The sequence below is a fragment of the Penicillium odoratum genome (genome assembly GCF_028828045.1).
Source record: "Penicillium odoratum strain IBT 22623 chromosome Unknown utg000001l_segment0_segment0, whole genome shotgun sequence".
Classification (NCBI taxonomy): Eukaryota; Fungi; Ascomycota; class Eurotiomycetes; order Eurotiales; family Aspergillaceae; genus Penicillium; species Penicillium odoratum.
The window spans coordinates 3,983,944-3,998,594 of record NW_026643143.1 but is presented as its reverse complement, the minus strand read 5'-3'; the positions used below and the strand labels follow the sequence as shown (position 1 = coordinate 3,998,594).

At 49.5% G+C, this 14,651-nt stretch overlaps 4 protein-coding genes across 4 annotated transcripts; 2 read left to right on the top strand and 2 right to left on the bottom strand.

Annotated features, from left to right (window-relative positions):
- Window positions 1–1,947: 1,947 nt before the first annotated feature.
- On the top strand, window positions 1,948–3,456 carry N7520_001534 (uncharacterized protein; the record flags this gene model as incomplete). The annotated part of the gene is made up of 3 exons (XM_057135469.1): window positions 1,948–2,149; window positions 2,543–3,033; window positions 3,076–3,456. The coding sequence occupies 3 exons, from the start codon at window positions 1,948–1,950 to the stop codon at window positions 3,454–3,456; spliced, it is 1,074 nt and encodes a 357-aa protein (XP_057001405.1).
- Window positions 3,457–3,740: 284 nt separating this feature from the next.
- Window positions 3,741–5,671, bottom strand: N7520_001533 (uncharacterized protein; the record flags this gene model as incomplete). Its single annotated transcript, XM_057135468.1, has 3 exons — window positions 3,741–4,998; window positions 5,072–5,369; window positions 5,500–5,671. The coding sequence occupies 3 exons, from the start codon at window positions 5,669–5,671 to the stop codon at window positions 3,741–3,743; spliced, it is 1,728 nt and encodes a 575-aa protein (XP_057001404.1).
- Window positions 5,672–9,433: 3,762 nt separating this feature from the next.
- N7520_001532 (putative mucin family signaling protein Msb2) lies at window positions 9,434–11,614 on the top strand (the record flags this gene model as incomplete). Its single annotated transcript, XM_057135467.1, has 1 exon — window positions 9,434–11,614. The coding sequence occupies one exon, from the start codon at window positions 9,434–9,436 to the stop codon at window positions 11,612–11,614; it is 2,181 nt and encodes a 726-aa protein (XP_057001403.1).
- A 1,214-nt stretch (window positions 11,615–12,828) lies between these two features.
- N7520_001531 (uncharacterized protein) lies at window positions 12,829–14,159 on the bottom strand (the record flags this gene model as incomplete). Its single annotated transcript, XM_057135466.1, has 3 exons — window positions 12,829–13,152; window positions 13,203–13,737; window positions 14,020–14,159. 3 exons carry the CDS (start codon window positions 14,157–14,159, stop codon window positions 12,829–12,831), a joined length of 999 nt encoding a protein of 332 aa, XP_057001402.1.
- Window positions 14,160–14,651: the final 492 nt, after the last annotated feature.

Sequence of the window (14,651 nt, the reverse complement as noted above, 5' to 3'; positions counted from 1 at the left end):
CAATGAGTGGGCACTTTGAGAACTGGCCTAAATGCCAAGCGCTTTTCGCACATGTCCAATCTGCTATCACGCAACGACCAGATGAGGATGACGCATTGTCAAAATGGGCCAGCGTGCTCCATAGATCAGCGGGGTTTACAACCAAGAAGGGTGATTTTCACATGGGTGAGAATATGGGAGTCCTAGCTTTGAAAACAAGACAGAGATTATTTGGACCAGAGCATCCTGACACTCTGATCAGCATGAATAATCTAGCATCGACCTATCTACATCAGGGACGATGGAAGGAGGCTGAAGATCTTCAAGTCCAAGTGCTGGAGATCCGTAAGCAGGTGCTTGGGCCAGAGCATCCCAACACTCTGACCAGCATGAATAATCTAGCATCGACCTATCTACATCAGGGACGATGGAAGGAGGCTGAAGATCTTCAAGTCCAAGTGCTGGAGATCTGTAAGCAGGTGCTTGGGCCAGAGCATCCCGACACTCTGACCAGCATGAGTAATCTAGCATCAATCTATCGACATCAGGGACGATGGAAGGAGGCTGAAGATCTTCAAGTCCAAGTGCTGGAGATCTGTAAGCAGGTGCTTGGGCCAGAGCACCCCGACACTCTGATTTGCATGCATAATCTTGCTTATACCTTAAGATCATTGGATCGAATTGAAGCTGCTTTGCAACTGGTGACAGAATGTGTCCAACTTAGCATTCGAGTACTAGGCCCTGAACACCCGATCAGTATTTCGTCAATATCTTCTCTTGGTGAATGGGAGAGCACAGCACTACGACTCCCCAGTTCCCCAAGGAACTACGGGCATGCTGAGATTTAAATACCAGTGTGGCGATGGAGAGAAAAAGATGCATTTGTCAAATAGATGCAAGCTCTTCTCCACCTACCAATTCCAGCTCCTTTAAATTAAACTGCGCATTTCTCCTCTAGCTTTGTTCGTCCTGCTATACTCAAGCCGACTCTCAAAATCCACCTCCGCTATTGTCCCATAGTATAAGGCTCATCTCGTAGCCTCTCAATTTATGATAGACACTCCAAATATAAGCAGTATTCATGGTATTTGATCTTAAAAATTGGGGATTTATTTGCTCACGATCGGCATTTTGAAATCAGCTACTAGGGGATTCGTTTGTCTGTGAAAACACTTGTCTGTAAATCTGAAAATCTGTTCGTCTGTGAATTCGTTTGCACCATCGAGCCCCATGATGGAAGTCTGATACTTCCGAGGCCTCAAGAGACATGGAGAGGCTATCTGTCGAGGTTGACTTGAGTTGGCGAATGTTTCCCAGGTAGCTAGGTAGAGGCCACGACCCTCCTGCCTCCACCCCATACGGATCAAAGTTATCCATCAGACATGATGCACAACTTCCCAGGTCAGCCAATGCGGGTTGAATTTCCTCCGGATATGAGTTGGATGCGCTCTTAAGCTGTATGCTATCACCGCCTTTTTTTTTGCTTTAATACACAGCCTCGGGGCTGTTCTCGCGTGTGCTAACATGTGCCTCTCATCCCGCATGCACGCATGAGCTGCACGTGTTATCGTGCTGAAAAGAAACGTGTCAGGTTCCTTTCTGATCCCTGTCGTGGCGTCCTGAACTATCAACAGCTAGCCGCTATTATAGGTGATCTAAAGGGCAGCGGCTCGCTAGCTTGCCGGAAGATGACCAGGATCGGGTGGCCGCGTGCGCCACCTAACTTCCTCATTTTTGGGAACAAAGCCAAAGATCTCAACACTTCGGTAAAGATACTGACACCCTGGTAACCTGAACGCCACATCAGGGATCTGAAAGAACGCATGGACGTCCAGATGTGATAGATGGGTTTTAGCGGTAAGAACTGGAGATGAGTGGGTTATTCCCTATATCTACTCCGTACTCCGTAGTTTCAGCTGAGTATAAAGCCATGGTCTTTTAGTTACACCTCCTTCACCCACTTCCACCATGCTTATAGGTGTTACCTCTTCTCACACCATATGGCCTATCACTGGCATCAACGTAGATGCTCCTTTACCCAATCCTATCCCACGTGCAAATAAGATCAAGTATAAGGCCAACCACTGCACAAGATCGCCAGCAGCACCCGACAACCCTGCCGCAAGATGGTGTCGAGCGTGCATGCATTTCCTTTCACGTGATCCGACTGGTATGCATCTGTGTAAACCAATTTCTGCAACAAGAAATAGTTGCGCTCACTGTCTTGAGACGGGTAGACCATGTGTTTTGGTAAGTGGCCTGAGTTTCTGGCATCGCTCAGCATCCGCATCCGAGTGTAACTTGTTCCTCTAGATCGATTCTCGAGCAGATCACTTTGCCAATGTGGCGATCCTCCACCCCAGGGACACGTACATTCAAAGAGTACTGAAGCAGCAGTATGCGCAGTCTCAAATAGAGGCTCAATCTAAGCTGACCTGACAAATAAACCTCGGGACCATCGCTGCTGCGGAGCCTAAACGGCTCCGTTACTTTCCTCCATTGTCTCCTTGTGAACGACACGGTTGTTGGGACGACAATTATGATAACGGGGACGATGATGAAGATGATGAGGGTGATGAAGATTACTTTCCAATCCATCCATCCGTGAACGTATTGCGGTATGCGAAGCCTCGTCCGACAACCCAACGTAATCCGACCGGGAAAAACAACGCCGGGACCGTTGCTGCTGCAGAGCCTAAGCAGCCCCTTTACATTCCCCAAAAGTCTGCTGGTAGGCCTAACTCGGGAGGCAATGACGGTGCTGATGGCAGCGATATTAGTCATGTCAGCCATGGTAGTGACAGCCATGATAGCGATGGGGATGACCTGGAGAGCCGGATTAAGAAAGACTCCAGTAGCTCGAGCCACAGCCTAAACGGACTGCTCTTGAAAAAGGAGCATGAAACCACGAGAATCATCATTGACTTGACTGATGAGCCAAGCTGTCCAGATGCCAACGATATCCGACATCGATCTTCTTCGACGACAAACACGAGTACCCGGTCGCATCAGCCCAAAGACGTTGAATTGTCGTCGATTGAGGCCGGCGGTAGGGTCGGTCAATAAGCTAAGGACAGCTCTGTTCCTGATCCCCAGACCTCTCCTTGGTCTGGCGCTATATACCGTTTCCTAACTTATGACTCTTCCATCTCACAAGTCACCCCGTTCGAGTCCAACTCGTTCTTCGGTATGGATGAATGCAGTCGGTTGGATAAGGTTCTGTCTCGTCTTGAGAACCCGGCTCAATTTGCTCCATACTTCGAATCTATGGTTTGCGATGGCTACGATATTGTCACTGGTGGTGGTAATATTATTGTCTTCAAGAAACGATGTACGGAGGAACGGTCCCCAGGTGAAAGTGGCGCCACTAGGTGCAAGCACTGCAGTAAAGAGCTTTCTATAGTTCTTGCTGGTTTGATGGGTGAAGTTCCATGTTTTGAAGAGGAATTCTTCTCGTTATCTGAAGAGAACTTCTGATGAAGCGGGTAGTAGACCAGTTGACCAGATCAGGTTCAATCTTACCTACCCTGGTCACCTGGTCTACTACAAACCTCATTTAATGGGTTCTTTGTCTTTTTGCACTTCAATATACCCGCTGCCTTTCATTCTTGCCAGATATCTAACATTTCACTTACGTCTGGTGCCATATAAGAAGTCCACAAGATTTGGAATGAGACATTGTCCAAATCATGATGTATTCTAAGGCTGGTAAAATAACAATGGCGCCTCGTAGATATCTCTTTCCCCTGAGCTGTAGAGCTCTACATCAAATTACCCACGACCATCTCACCCTCATCATCCGTGTGATTTGTCACAAAACCCTCCTGGTCATCCCAAACAAACTCCCACCAAGGCTTCCTCGCCTCCCGAAAACTCGAAATCCGATTACCACCCCCAACCTCCATCGCCTCCGAGACCCGAGCAGCCCTATCCTCCTCCGCCCACTTCGCAATCTCAGCTTCCTTCAACTCCTCCTCCATCGTAGCAAGTCTCTTCTCCTCAATTTCAAAATGCTCCTTCAACAACGCCGTCCTATCCTGCTGAGAAATAGGTCCAGGAAACATATAATCTGAAGACGAGTCCGAGTCCACAGCATCATCTCCCTCATCCGCTCCATTGATGGGGTGCTTCTCAAACACATCCTGCATAGCTCCGCATTTTGCTTCCCCACTCAGTAGATACATCTGCAGCGCAGCGAGTAACTTCACTGCGGCTGCGAAATCCTGCTTCGCCCATAGATCGTACTCCTGTGTTCCGAGGACCCGGAATGTGCGCAGCTTTGGCTCCCCGTCTAGCATGCGCAGACGGGTAGCTTCGAACTGACGACGCATTCGCTCGAGGTTCTCTTCTCCGTAGAAGCGGGGACCGCGGAGGGAACCACTTCGGCCTCGGCGAGTAGGTGGACGGGGGGGTGTAGCCATGTCCGCGTTTACGCTTACGCCTGCAGCTGTGGAGGTGGCTGGAAATGTACCGAGAAGTATATCCTCGTCGAAAGAGTCATATTCCGTATCAGCGTCGTAGTTTTCAATGTGGGATGCATGCGCTGTCAAAGGTGTTGAGTGTGCTCGGCGACGATGGTTGGGTTGAAAGGTGTGGGTCACTGGACCTGGAACTTCGCGGCGACACCAAAGGCTGGAGATTTTCTGGCCGGGAAAGTAGGCTCGCAAGAGGTGAAGCTTTGAGCCGTGTAGACCCAGCAGGAAGATCTCTTGGTCGGGCAGTTTGTCGCCGGGGATGTGGAGGGGACGAACATGCAGAAGGAGTTGGCCTAGCATCAGTTTGAACTTGGCGTTTAGGGCTGAGATAAGGTGCTCGTCTTTGGTTGTCTGGAAGTGTTGGTTAGAGGGGTCATCTGAAGACGCTAGAGTGAAACTTACTGCCGACACAGGGAGTATTCGCAAGCATTGACCACTATCGGGCCCGAATTCTAGAGAAACGAAGCCGGATGTGTGGGGACCATCTCTGTGTTTCTCGCGATATCCAGTCCAGTATTCGAGGGTTGTGGAGACCAACCTGGGTCTGGGAGTAAAAAGAAGTGATCAGTATGGGTTTCATGAATAATCAAGCTTATAGAAAAATTTCCGCAACTCACTTCAAGAAAAAGACGGCGTCACCCTCTCGAGTAGGTCGCTGCAGATCAAGCATCTCGCCAACCTCACTCACCAGTGCGTACATGACCTGTGCCTGGGTTCGCATATTTCTGGTACCATCTTGGGGCATATGCTCTTCAGACCCGCCCTCCCAAAGTCCTTTGCTAAAAGGAGGGACTTTGAGTAGTGTCTTGAAGACTCCTCGGTATCGGATATCGACTTCAGACCAGTCGCTCTGGTCCACATCTCGGGCATCATCGACAGCACCACGAAATATCCATGGCTTGCGTTGCACAGTCGCTATTCAAGAGAAGAGTAAGTACGTAATAGATAATTCAAGGCCCACTAGATCAGCAGTGCTTTCCCCAAGTGACTGTATTGAGATGATCCAGATCAGGAACCGAAGTCATGATCCAAAAGCCCGACTTACAGTTATTTTCTGCTCGTCTCATGTACTTGGCAGGAATCAGATCCTCCACTGGGCGATTCAAGAAGAACTTTGCTTCCAGATTGTGCACTCGACACATATGGGGGCCAGGCTGGGTTGATCTGGCATTGCTGTTGTGTTGACGCATTGTACTAGACTCGCCAAGATGCTGCATCTTTGAGAACGAATATGAGGAACAGGTCTGAAATGAAAATTCAGATAGGAGGGTAGAAGTGAGAGGGTGGAAGAAATGAAGAAGATGTTTGGATGTTGTGCTAAGAAAAATTTGGTATCGCAAAATCATTCAATGTTTACTTTTCTTGCAACTTATTCACGGATCTGTGATGCTCCCTCCATCAATAATTGTGCACATAATTGAATACTCCGTGATGAGTAGTGCTTAAAAGCTGTTGATTATAATACAACGGTCATTTCATCGAAGATGATAATATGAAAGTAAACATTGTGTTTATTTAACTAGAGATGATCTATAGACGCCTTGTCCATAATCCACCATCCTGTCACGCAACATTTGAGTGAAGCAGGCGTTATAAAAAGGTCTTCGTTTCGTATTTCTCAAGGCGATATTTGGAGCAATCTTGGAAAAAAGTTTTTAGAAAGCATCTAGAATTTTCCCTGCTGGTTGGCTTACCTGGCAGCTCAAGTCCTCCAGTTGGGCCATGTACTTGGCTAGCCAATGCGCTCTTCACATTTACTAGAAGAAGCTGACGTACGTATTTTTCTCAGCCCTATGCCCTGGTGCTCCGGCTGTCATTTTCGGGTGCACATGCGTCAACGAGTGGAGAATACACAGACCACCTGAAATATCTACATACGAGGACTCGATCTGGAACAATGTGGAATATATCTGTAGATACGGGTGCTATCTGATTCAGTGCGTATATATATATGTCCAGATGTTTTCGTTAGAACGTTGAACGTTCTTAAATTTTCAACATTCAAACGATGAATCCTGCCCAACACGCACGATATATATCCACGGAACAGGTTGCATCGTGTCTACCGCTGAAACGCACATGTGGAAAGCACTACGCATCGCTAGCACCGAGCAGCTTGAGCTGACCTGGAAACCCACACAAACTTTACATTGCTGACCATTATCCTCCGACCCATTCGCCACATGTGCAGCCCTAACCACACAAACCACCGTTCTAGACCTCAACGTCCGGGCCTGGCAGCATGACGTGCCCTGAGATGGCTGGGCCTAACGGTCTCCACGTACCGGTAGGGCAAAGCATCCACAATGCTGCAGGAAATCTTTGTTCTACGCAAGCCCAAGTCCAGACCACGACGCCATGCTCCACTCTTCAATTGTCTAGATTCTAGAACATGACGAGTCACGTGATCAGTCTGTGTGATTAGGTAATAGACGAGACGCCACTAAAATACGTGTGTGGAGGGTGGGGCCGCCAGCTTTCCGTCCCTCAGGAACAGGACTAGCGTCTGTTTCGGTCCGTGGTACAGTTGATGATCGTGGGTTTGCTGTATTTTTTGATTTGATTGGAATTTAAAGGGGGTTCAAATGCGCTTGGCTTTCCGGGAGGCTGAGTGTTAATGTTCATGTGTAGATTTAGGTTTTGTTATATGACTGCACGACTACAATGACGGGAGGTTTGGGGGTCAAAAGATTGCTAGTGGTGGCTTATACCTTTTCCGTCTATAATTAACACCGGCTACGGCCACTATGTTGTTTTGGGCAAAAGTCCGAGTTTAGTAGTTTTGGTTTCTTTGTTAACGGGAGTTAGTTTCACTAGTATGGTTTGGTTCAGGAATCTATTTTCTTTAGCAAAGACTATACGGAGTAGCCAAGGGTGAATAATACCGCGGTTCTACGTGGAAAATGCAGGAAGGAATTGATCACCGTTCAACTCACGCGTATTTCCTACCACGTGAAGGGTCAAATAGTCCCCAGCATACTCTGAGAATGTCGAGTGACGCGCTTTCGCGAGAAAGGTTCACCCCTTCATTCCGATCTGTTCATGGCCCCTCGGACACGTGGACATGGGGTGTTCTTTCTCTTTTTCGTTGCTTTCTCCTCGTGATCGTCGATCGCTGAGGTGTGTCCACCCGGGTGATCGACGTTGGTTGGTCTGTGATATCCAGCCATGCTCATACATACTTGACAGAGATAATTGCATCCTGCGTAGCTAGATATGCCCTATTTTTGGAGACTTCACAAATTTGGAGGCATTGAAAGGCCCGAACAGGAAGTAAACCAAAAAAAAACCGCCCGATGCAGATCTACGTCATGAGATTGGGGCGGTTTTTTACCATCTACTAGTTCAATCCAGTAGTTCGAGGGTACAATATCCGTAGGGCAATAGGGGTTTAGTTTCGAAGCTGGGCCAAGTAGCCAAGTACTTGTAAACTTGCTCGGTGAAGAGAAGCGTCTGCGGAGGGTATTCGATCTTCTTGTTGATCGATTACCCGAACGAGCGGCAAAAGCGAGACTGGCGTCCAGAATTAAAATCCACTAGTTCCTAATTAGGTAAAGTGGGTCGGTACCTGCTTGAAATCTCCATGTATCATGTCTACGCGGGAAGGACCATGGTCCCGCTTTCAATCTAATACCACGCATTTCATATCTTAATCCACGTCCAGGAACACACAAGTGGTCTTTAAGACTCCACTGGGCCATGCTCCGGACTGAACCTTGTATAGCAACTATCCTTGGTAGCTTCTCCCGAAGTAGGTTGGATGTGAGATGGTTTAATTAGGATGCGCACTCTCAGGGTTGAGTTTTGAGCACGAATCACCCCTAAGACCCTGACCTGGTGTTATATGCTTTTTGATCCAATTTCACCTTAGCCTGATGTATCCGTGCACTTGGCTTTTTCTTTTTACTTCTCTTACTTGGGCTTGCCCCTGCCTGCTCCACCTTGCTAATTAAAAGGGTTTATCTCGATTTGATCCATCTCTTCCCCTGAGATGCTCATCCTGATCATATCAGCTGGACTGAGCTAGGTTCTACAAAACGGCACAAAAGGTTAGGAACCGTGCAGCTCAAATGCTCCGAGTGTACCCGGCGATCTCGACCGAATATAGAGTAGTGAAAGGGGGGCAAGGTTGCCTCATAGCTCGCGAGATGCACATAATCATTCCAGTTTCCTGCATGAGTATGGGGAAGTATGCAGATTGTATGGACAAGAACTTGAAGGTAAGAGTCAGTGAGTACGGAGTAGTTATTTTATAAAACCAGGAACAACCAGGAACAAACAGGAACCAGCGTACTCTGTACTCCATCGTGTATCCATAATTGAATCCATCCAAATCATTAGTGTAGTGCGTGTAGATACCAAAGTGGATAGTGCTAATTTGTTAATTTACGGTAAGATTGGTATGTAAGTTACAGTGTTGTTGACTACCCACGTTCCGCCCCCCATTTCCCTTCATCTCATCCGCCCCCCCCTAATTCAAGATTCTTTAATTCACCTCTATTCACTCCTTTCAGTTCATCTTTCGTCTTCGACGACGGCACTTTTAACCTGGGTCCAGCCAATCTTGCTCTCCTTGCATATTCCCACGGTCGCCGCTTGCTTCTTTATTCTTCATCTACCTCTGTAGACTGTCGCTCGCTCCTTACTGCTACCCAGCCCACATTCGCTTTTGCTGCTTTTCCGGTCGTTTCAGATTTTACGACCCCTTCCATTCATTTTTTCAAATCGATCATCCCGTTCAATCGGTCTCACTTAGTTTCCGTTGCCCATCGTGACGGTTTCTTTGTCTATAATTACAGGCTATCGTTGCGACTGTGTCCCAACGACCCTCGTGGATACCAACAAACACTCCAGCCGATTCGAATTACACTTACCCAGGTCTCGGCCATTTCTTCCCTGAGGCGTTGACAGACGAGTTCGAATTGCTCGTGCTGTACCCTCAATTATCGGACTCCCGAGCGCGCTAAACCGCCATCAACATGCGTATCGACGCTCTGTCCGTTTTCGCCGCCTTGTCCCTGGGGGGCTTCCAGCTGGTGGCTGCGCAGCGAGCTATTCAAGATGATGTGAATCACGTGGAACGACCGCGCTACTACTTCCCTCAGAATATCAAGCGTACCGTCAAGAACGGCACCTCCAACACCGATTCCCTAGCCTCGCTGGTTGACGACATCACCGGAGTGACCCCGACGACATCTTCCGCGGCCGCTGCCTCCACCGGGAAGGAAGTTGTTGTAGTGATTTCCATTGACGCAGAAGGGCACCGCCACACCATTACCACTGAGACCCGTTCGCACGCGGCCTCGACTACCAAGGCGACTACAACCACCGCTGTGGACGACTCCAGCGCGACCACATCCAGTGACTCTACAACTGCCGACGCGACCACATCTAGTGACTCGACAGCTGCCGCTACCACTGCGGCCACTACCTCGCAGAGCTCCACCGCAGCCACTACCTCGGCCGCAGCGACAACCACCTCTTCGACTAACCTTTTGAGTGAAGCTGTGGATGGCATTTCGGACCTCTTGAGCGGCGGCACCACCACCGCCGCATCCAATGGAACAACTGCATCTGCTACCTCTCCCGTGGCCAAGACGACTTCCGCTTCTACCTCCGCTTCCAGTACTGTTTCGGCCTCTGCTTCTGCTTCCACTACTGCTTCCGCCTCTGCTTCCTCAACCGACGACATCCTTGGTTGGTTACTTGGAACCGACTCGACCACCGCTACTGCAACGCCCACCAGCAGCAACACTACTAGCCTAGCGACCATCTCTGTTAGCGTTCCTTTGACCTCCAGCCCCACAGCAACCGGCGATGCGCTCACGAGTCTCGTAAACAGCATTTCGGCTGCTCTCAATGGCACTGACACCACCACTGACACCACCGCTGGTACCACCACTGGCATTGGTGCAATCCCCACTCCGCAGGCCAGTCTCAACTCCCACAAGTCGGGAAGCCCAACTGTCACTCCTGGTAGTGGTAGTGGTAGCGGCAGTGCCAGCAGCAGTAGCACCACTGGAACTTCCACTGGAACTTCCACCGGATCCATTGGCATCATTCCTGTTCCTCACTCTCCTAGTGCTGGATCTGGAACTGCCTCTGGCAAGCCCGCCGGCTCTGGCGCTATCCCCACTCCTACCGGAAGCCAGACCGTCAAGGTCACCCCTACTTCCACTGCTTCCTCCACGTCTACCCGGGAGCCTGAGACCACGACTTCTTCTTACGTTGAACCAACCACCAGCGCTACTTCTACTGAGGCACCGGTGGCTACCTCCAGTGACACCAGCGACTGGATGCCCTCTAGCATTCTGGTCCAGCAGTCCACCACTGAAACAGCCATCCCTACTAGCACTGCCACTCAAACTGCGGCTGTCTCCCTGCCTGATTCGATTACCCCCTCGAGCAGCGTTAGCCAGGCTCCTGCGGACTCTATCTTGCTCCAACTTGGTTTCGATGGCAGCCTGCCCTGGTCGTTCGTTGCTACCACTCCTCTGTCTTCGTCCCAGATCTTCGAGTACATTCCTCAGGCTCTGAAGCATGCTCTGCCCTACTGGGGTGCCAAGGCTGAGATGTTTGCCCTCGAGCCTTACTACAACTGGCAGAAGACCGGCTACAACGCTACTTTGGCTATCTTTTACTTCCCCCGTGAAGGTTACTCGAAGTTATTGGCCCAGAAGAACAACCCGAACTCCCTTCTTTACACCGAGGAGCAGAGCGCAACTACCAAGGCCCTCATGAGCATGATCGACTCGACAATTCCTCTGGAGTTCACAGGCAATTGGCCCACTGATGAGAATGACTCTTCTTCCGGCTCTGACGGCAGTGACAGCGGCAGTGGCAGCAGCGGCAGCGGTAACAACAGCGATGGTGGTGACGACTCCTCTGATGGTACCTCTAGCAGCAGCACGGGTAGCGCCAGCTCCGCCGGTATTGCCGTTGGTGCTGTGGCTGGTGCAGCCGCCTACGGTGCCGCTATGTTCTGGGTCGCTCGCCGCTACCGCAAGAAGAAGCAGCTGCACCAGCGCTCTCCTTCAAATGTCGATCAGAGAAGTCTGGGTTCCTCTGCCCTCGGTGCTGGTAACCGTGTGTCTGGCAGCCAACGCTCCCAGATGATCAGTGCCCCTGTTATGGCGGAAAACTCTCTTGGCTGGAACTAGACGGTCCCCTATAAAGGAAAACAGCAAAAAAATTTGATACCAACATGGATAGACCAGGTCCTTCTTGTCTCTACTCCTCCCCACCCTTCGGCCGAAGAGTCCCAACCACTTGACGACATCGCTAGTCCCTCTGCACGTCAATGGACTTCATCTCCCCTCTCCAAGGCCGTGGTTGATAAGGACGAGAGCTTGCACAAAACTTCATTTCATTGTCCATCATCCCCTTCAAGGATACACTATGTCATATATCACGTATCTCCCCATTGTGAAATCTTTCATTGGCCAACATTTATCTCTTTTTTATCATTCTTCTGATACTCTGAGCGACGTCATACCCTGCCGGCGCTTTGTATCATTTCATTTTCATTATTCATTTTGAGCTATTCCCCCTTCTGTTCTCCCATACCATTTTTCCCTTCTTTCATTTTTCCGCACTACGACCACCGAATGAGACGATTGTTTTACTTCCTGTTCTTGTGTGTTGGAAAAAAAATCTTACTTCTTTACTGGTCATACTATGTTTGGACTCTTGCACATCCCTAATGGTCTGGGTGGCCAATTCTTGATGAGCCGACGCTACTTTTTCTCTTTTCCTTACCTCTCTCTATATATCTCTCCTCCGCGCTGGATTGAATCCTTGTTTTTGAATGCTCTTTGTTTGTACAGATGTGTGTGTTGTGTTGTGTTTTGCTGGGCTTCGGGTAGATTGGAAGCCGAGAATCAGAGGTGTAGACTTCCTACTTCAATATTTCCTGTTCTTGTAGTGTATCATGAGTTGTGCTAGGGATCTCCGTTGCTGAGGCAGTAGCCGCAGCCCTTGCATCCCCGTTTGAGGTAGTTTCGTCCCTGCGTCTCTACCTGCATGTGACGTATCCAACACTTGGACTTACTTGACGACTAGCAGGACGGGAGTTTCAGATAGAAACCTGGCTGCGTCCAGAGATCTTGTTTCTTGTCACAAAGCCTATAACATGCAGATATTGAAGGCGAGTTCGGAATCGGACGTCTCCAAAATTTGATTTATAATCCAGTGGCCACGGACTGGGCATATTATGAACTTTATACAGAGAAGATGAGGATATTAAGTAAACGCTAAGAGAGGAGGGTACATGATGTACAAATAAAAAGGGGAGATGTACCCATATAAAGATGCAAAATGCAACAGGGGACTTGAAAAGGAAGGAAAAAGAGATACTCCGCCCAAAATCAGCAGATTACTCTTTCTTGCTCTTCTCATCACCCTTCGACCAACCTCCAAGCACGGACCACCACTTCCCGGCGTTCTGCTCACGACGCATCTCGCGCAGACTCTCCCTCTCCGCCTTATATTCCTCCCAAGAAAGCTTCGACGCGGCCGTTGTCACGGCGCCATTATCCGCCGCGCCATCAGCATGCTCTTCACGAGCATGCGCGGGCAGCGGACGCACAGCATCCTCACCTCCATAAATACGGAGCGCGGTGCCAAAAGCCCAATCAACAGCCTCCTCAACAGGATGATCGAATATATAAGGAAGAAACGGAACAACAACCAAACCAAGCTACGAAAAATTAGCAAAAGCACCCATAACAAGAACCAGGACAAACATACCCCAATAGGCGCCCACGTCCTCAAAAACGTGACCTTAGAACCCTTCAACATCCGCCCGGAGTACTTGACCACGCTATGGATAGTAAGCGCCGGCAACCCCATACTCGCAATACTCTGGAAAACCGCGCGCTTCGCCATAACCATACGATAATCCTCCGCAAGCGAGATCTCAGTCGTAGGCCAGGGTTCCAACGCGTCGGACCCACTCAACGGACGAGAGAGGTTGCCTGTCGCCATGCCACGGATGATATGCTTCTGCGGAACCTCGCTGGCATCCTTGTATGCTTCGCCTGGTGGGACGAGAGCGAGCCGGTTGCGCGTGTAAGCTTTGTAGCCTTCATGGCTTACGTCGCCGATCAGATAGGCCCAGGAGATACCGTAGGCGGAGCGGATGAGCCATGGGTGTGCGACTGGGCGGAAGGATTCGCCTATGTCTGAGGTGTAGGCGACGTAGCGGTGGGCGGAGAGGAGGATTGTACGAATGCGGCTTCCGTAGGCTGCGTAGCGGTAGTTGGTGTCGGTTGAGTCGACGGAGCTGGATGAAGAGTTCATTATTAGTTATTTGTATAGCTGGACTGAGCTGAGCTGAGCTGAGCGCGTGAGGCTTGTGGTTGTAGCTTGATGCTGGTGGAGTATGTTATGACATAGCAGCAATAAGCCGGGAAGTGGAGTCGTTGTTGGTGCGGGCTAAGCCCCTCCTCCGCTTCTAGGCAGGAGATCACTCGGCAATTCCGAAATGGAAAGGAGATGCGATTAAAAGGCAAAATCGAGGATTTCGGGGGAAGGTTGGAGGCGGTTAATATCAATCTGTACTTACTATGAAGAGTAGTGGTCGTCATAGTAATCATAGCGATCCAGTAGCTCTTGTAGACGCGGGGAGAGCTTTCCCGCTGCAGACTTGTTGGTAGGCGGCGAAACGGACGCATCCTGCTGGCTGCCACTAGCACTCGTTGTCATCTTGATATTTCACGCGGAGAATGCAGAAAGTGAAAAGAATGAGATCAAAGAATGATTATCAATGAGAGAAGAAGGATTAAAAGCACGGTAGAGTAAAGAATGTGTGCATGGGCCGCAGGTTGCAGGTTTCAGGTTTCAATGCTGGGCAACGCCAAAGGAGGAAAATCAGACAAGTGCAGAATTTGGGGAATTTCTACGTCAGTTGAGGCTACGGCGGGTCCAATCTTATAAGAATATCGATGTTAACCGTTGGTAGCTTCCGAAACCACCATTGCCGGGGTACGGAGTATAGAGTGTTGACCGTGGAATAGTTTACTTCCCGACCAGGTTCCGCGGGTGAATGTCTCATGGCCGAATTCCAAAACTATATTTGCTTTAACCTTGTTGAGTATGAAGCTTATTCTATCTTCATGATGTTTGCCAATTTTGAGAAAATTTGTTCAACAACAATTCTCGTTTCTATCGGGAAACTGGCCTCGTGCTTTAGCCGAT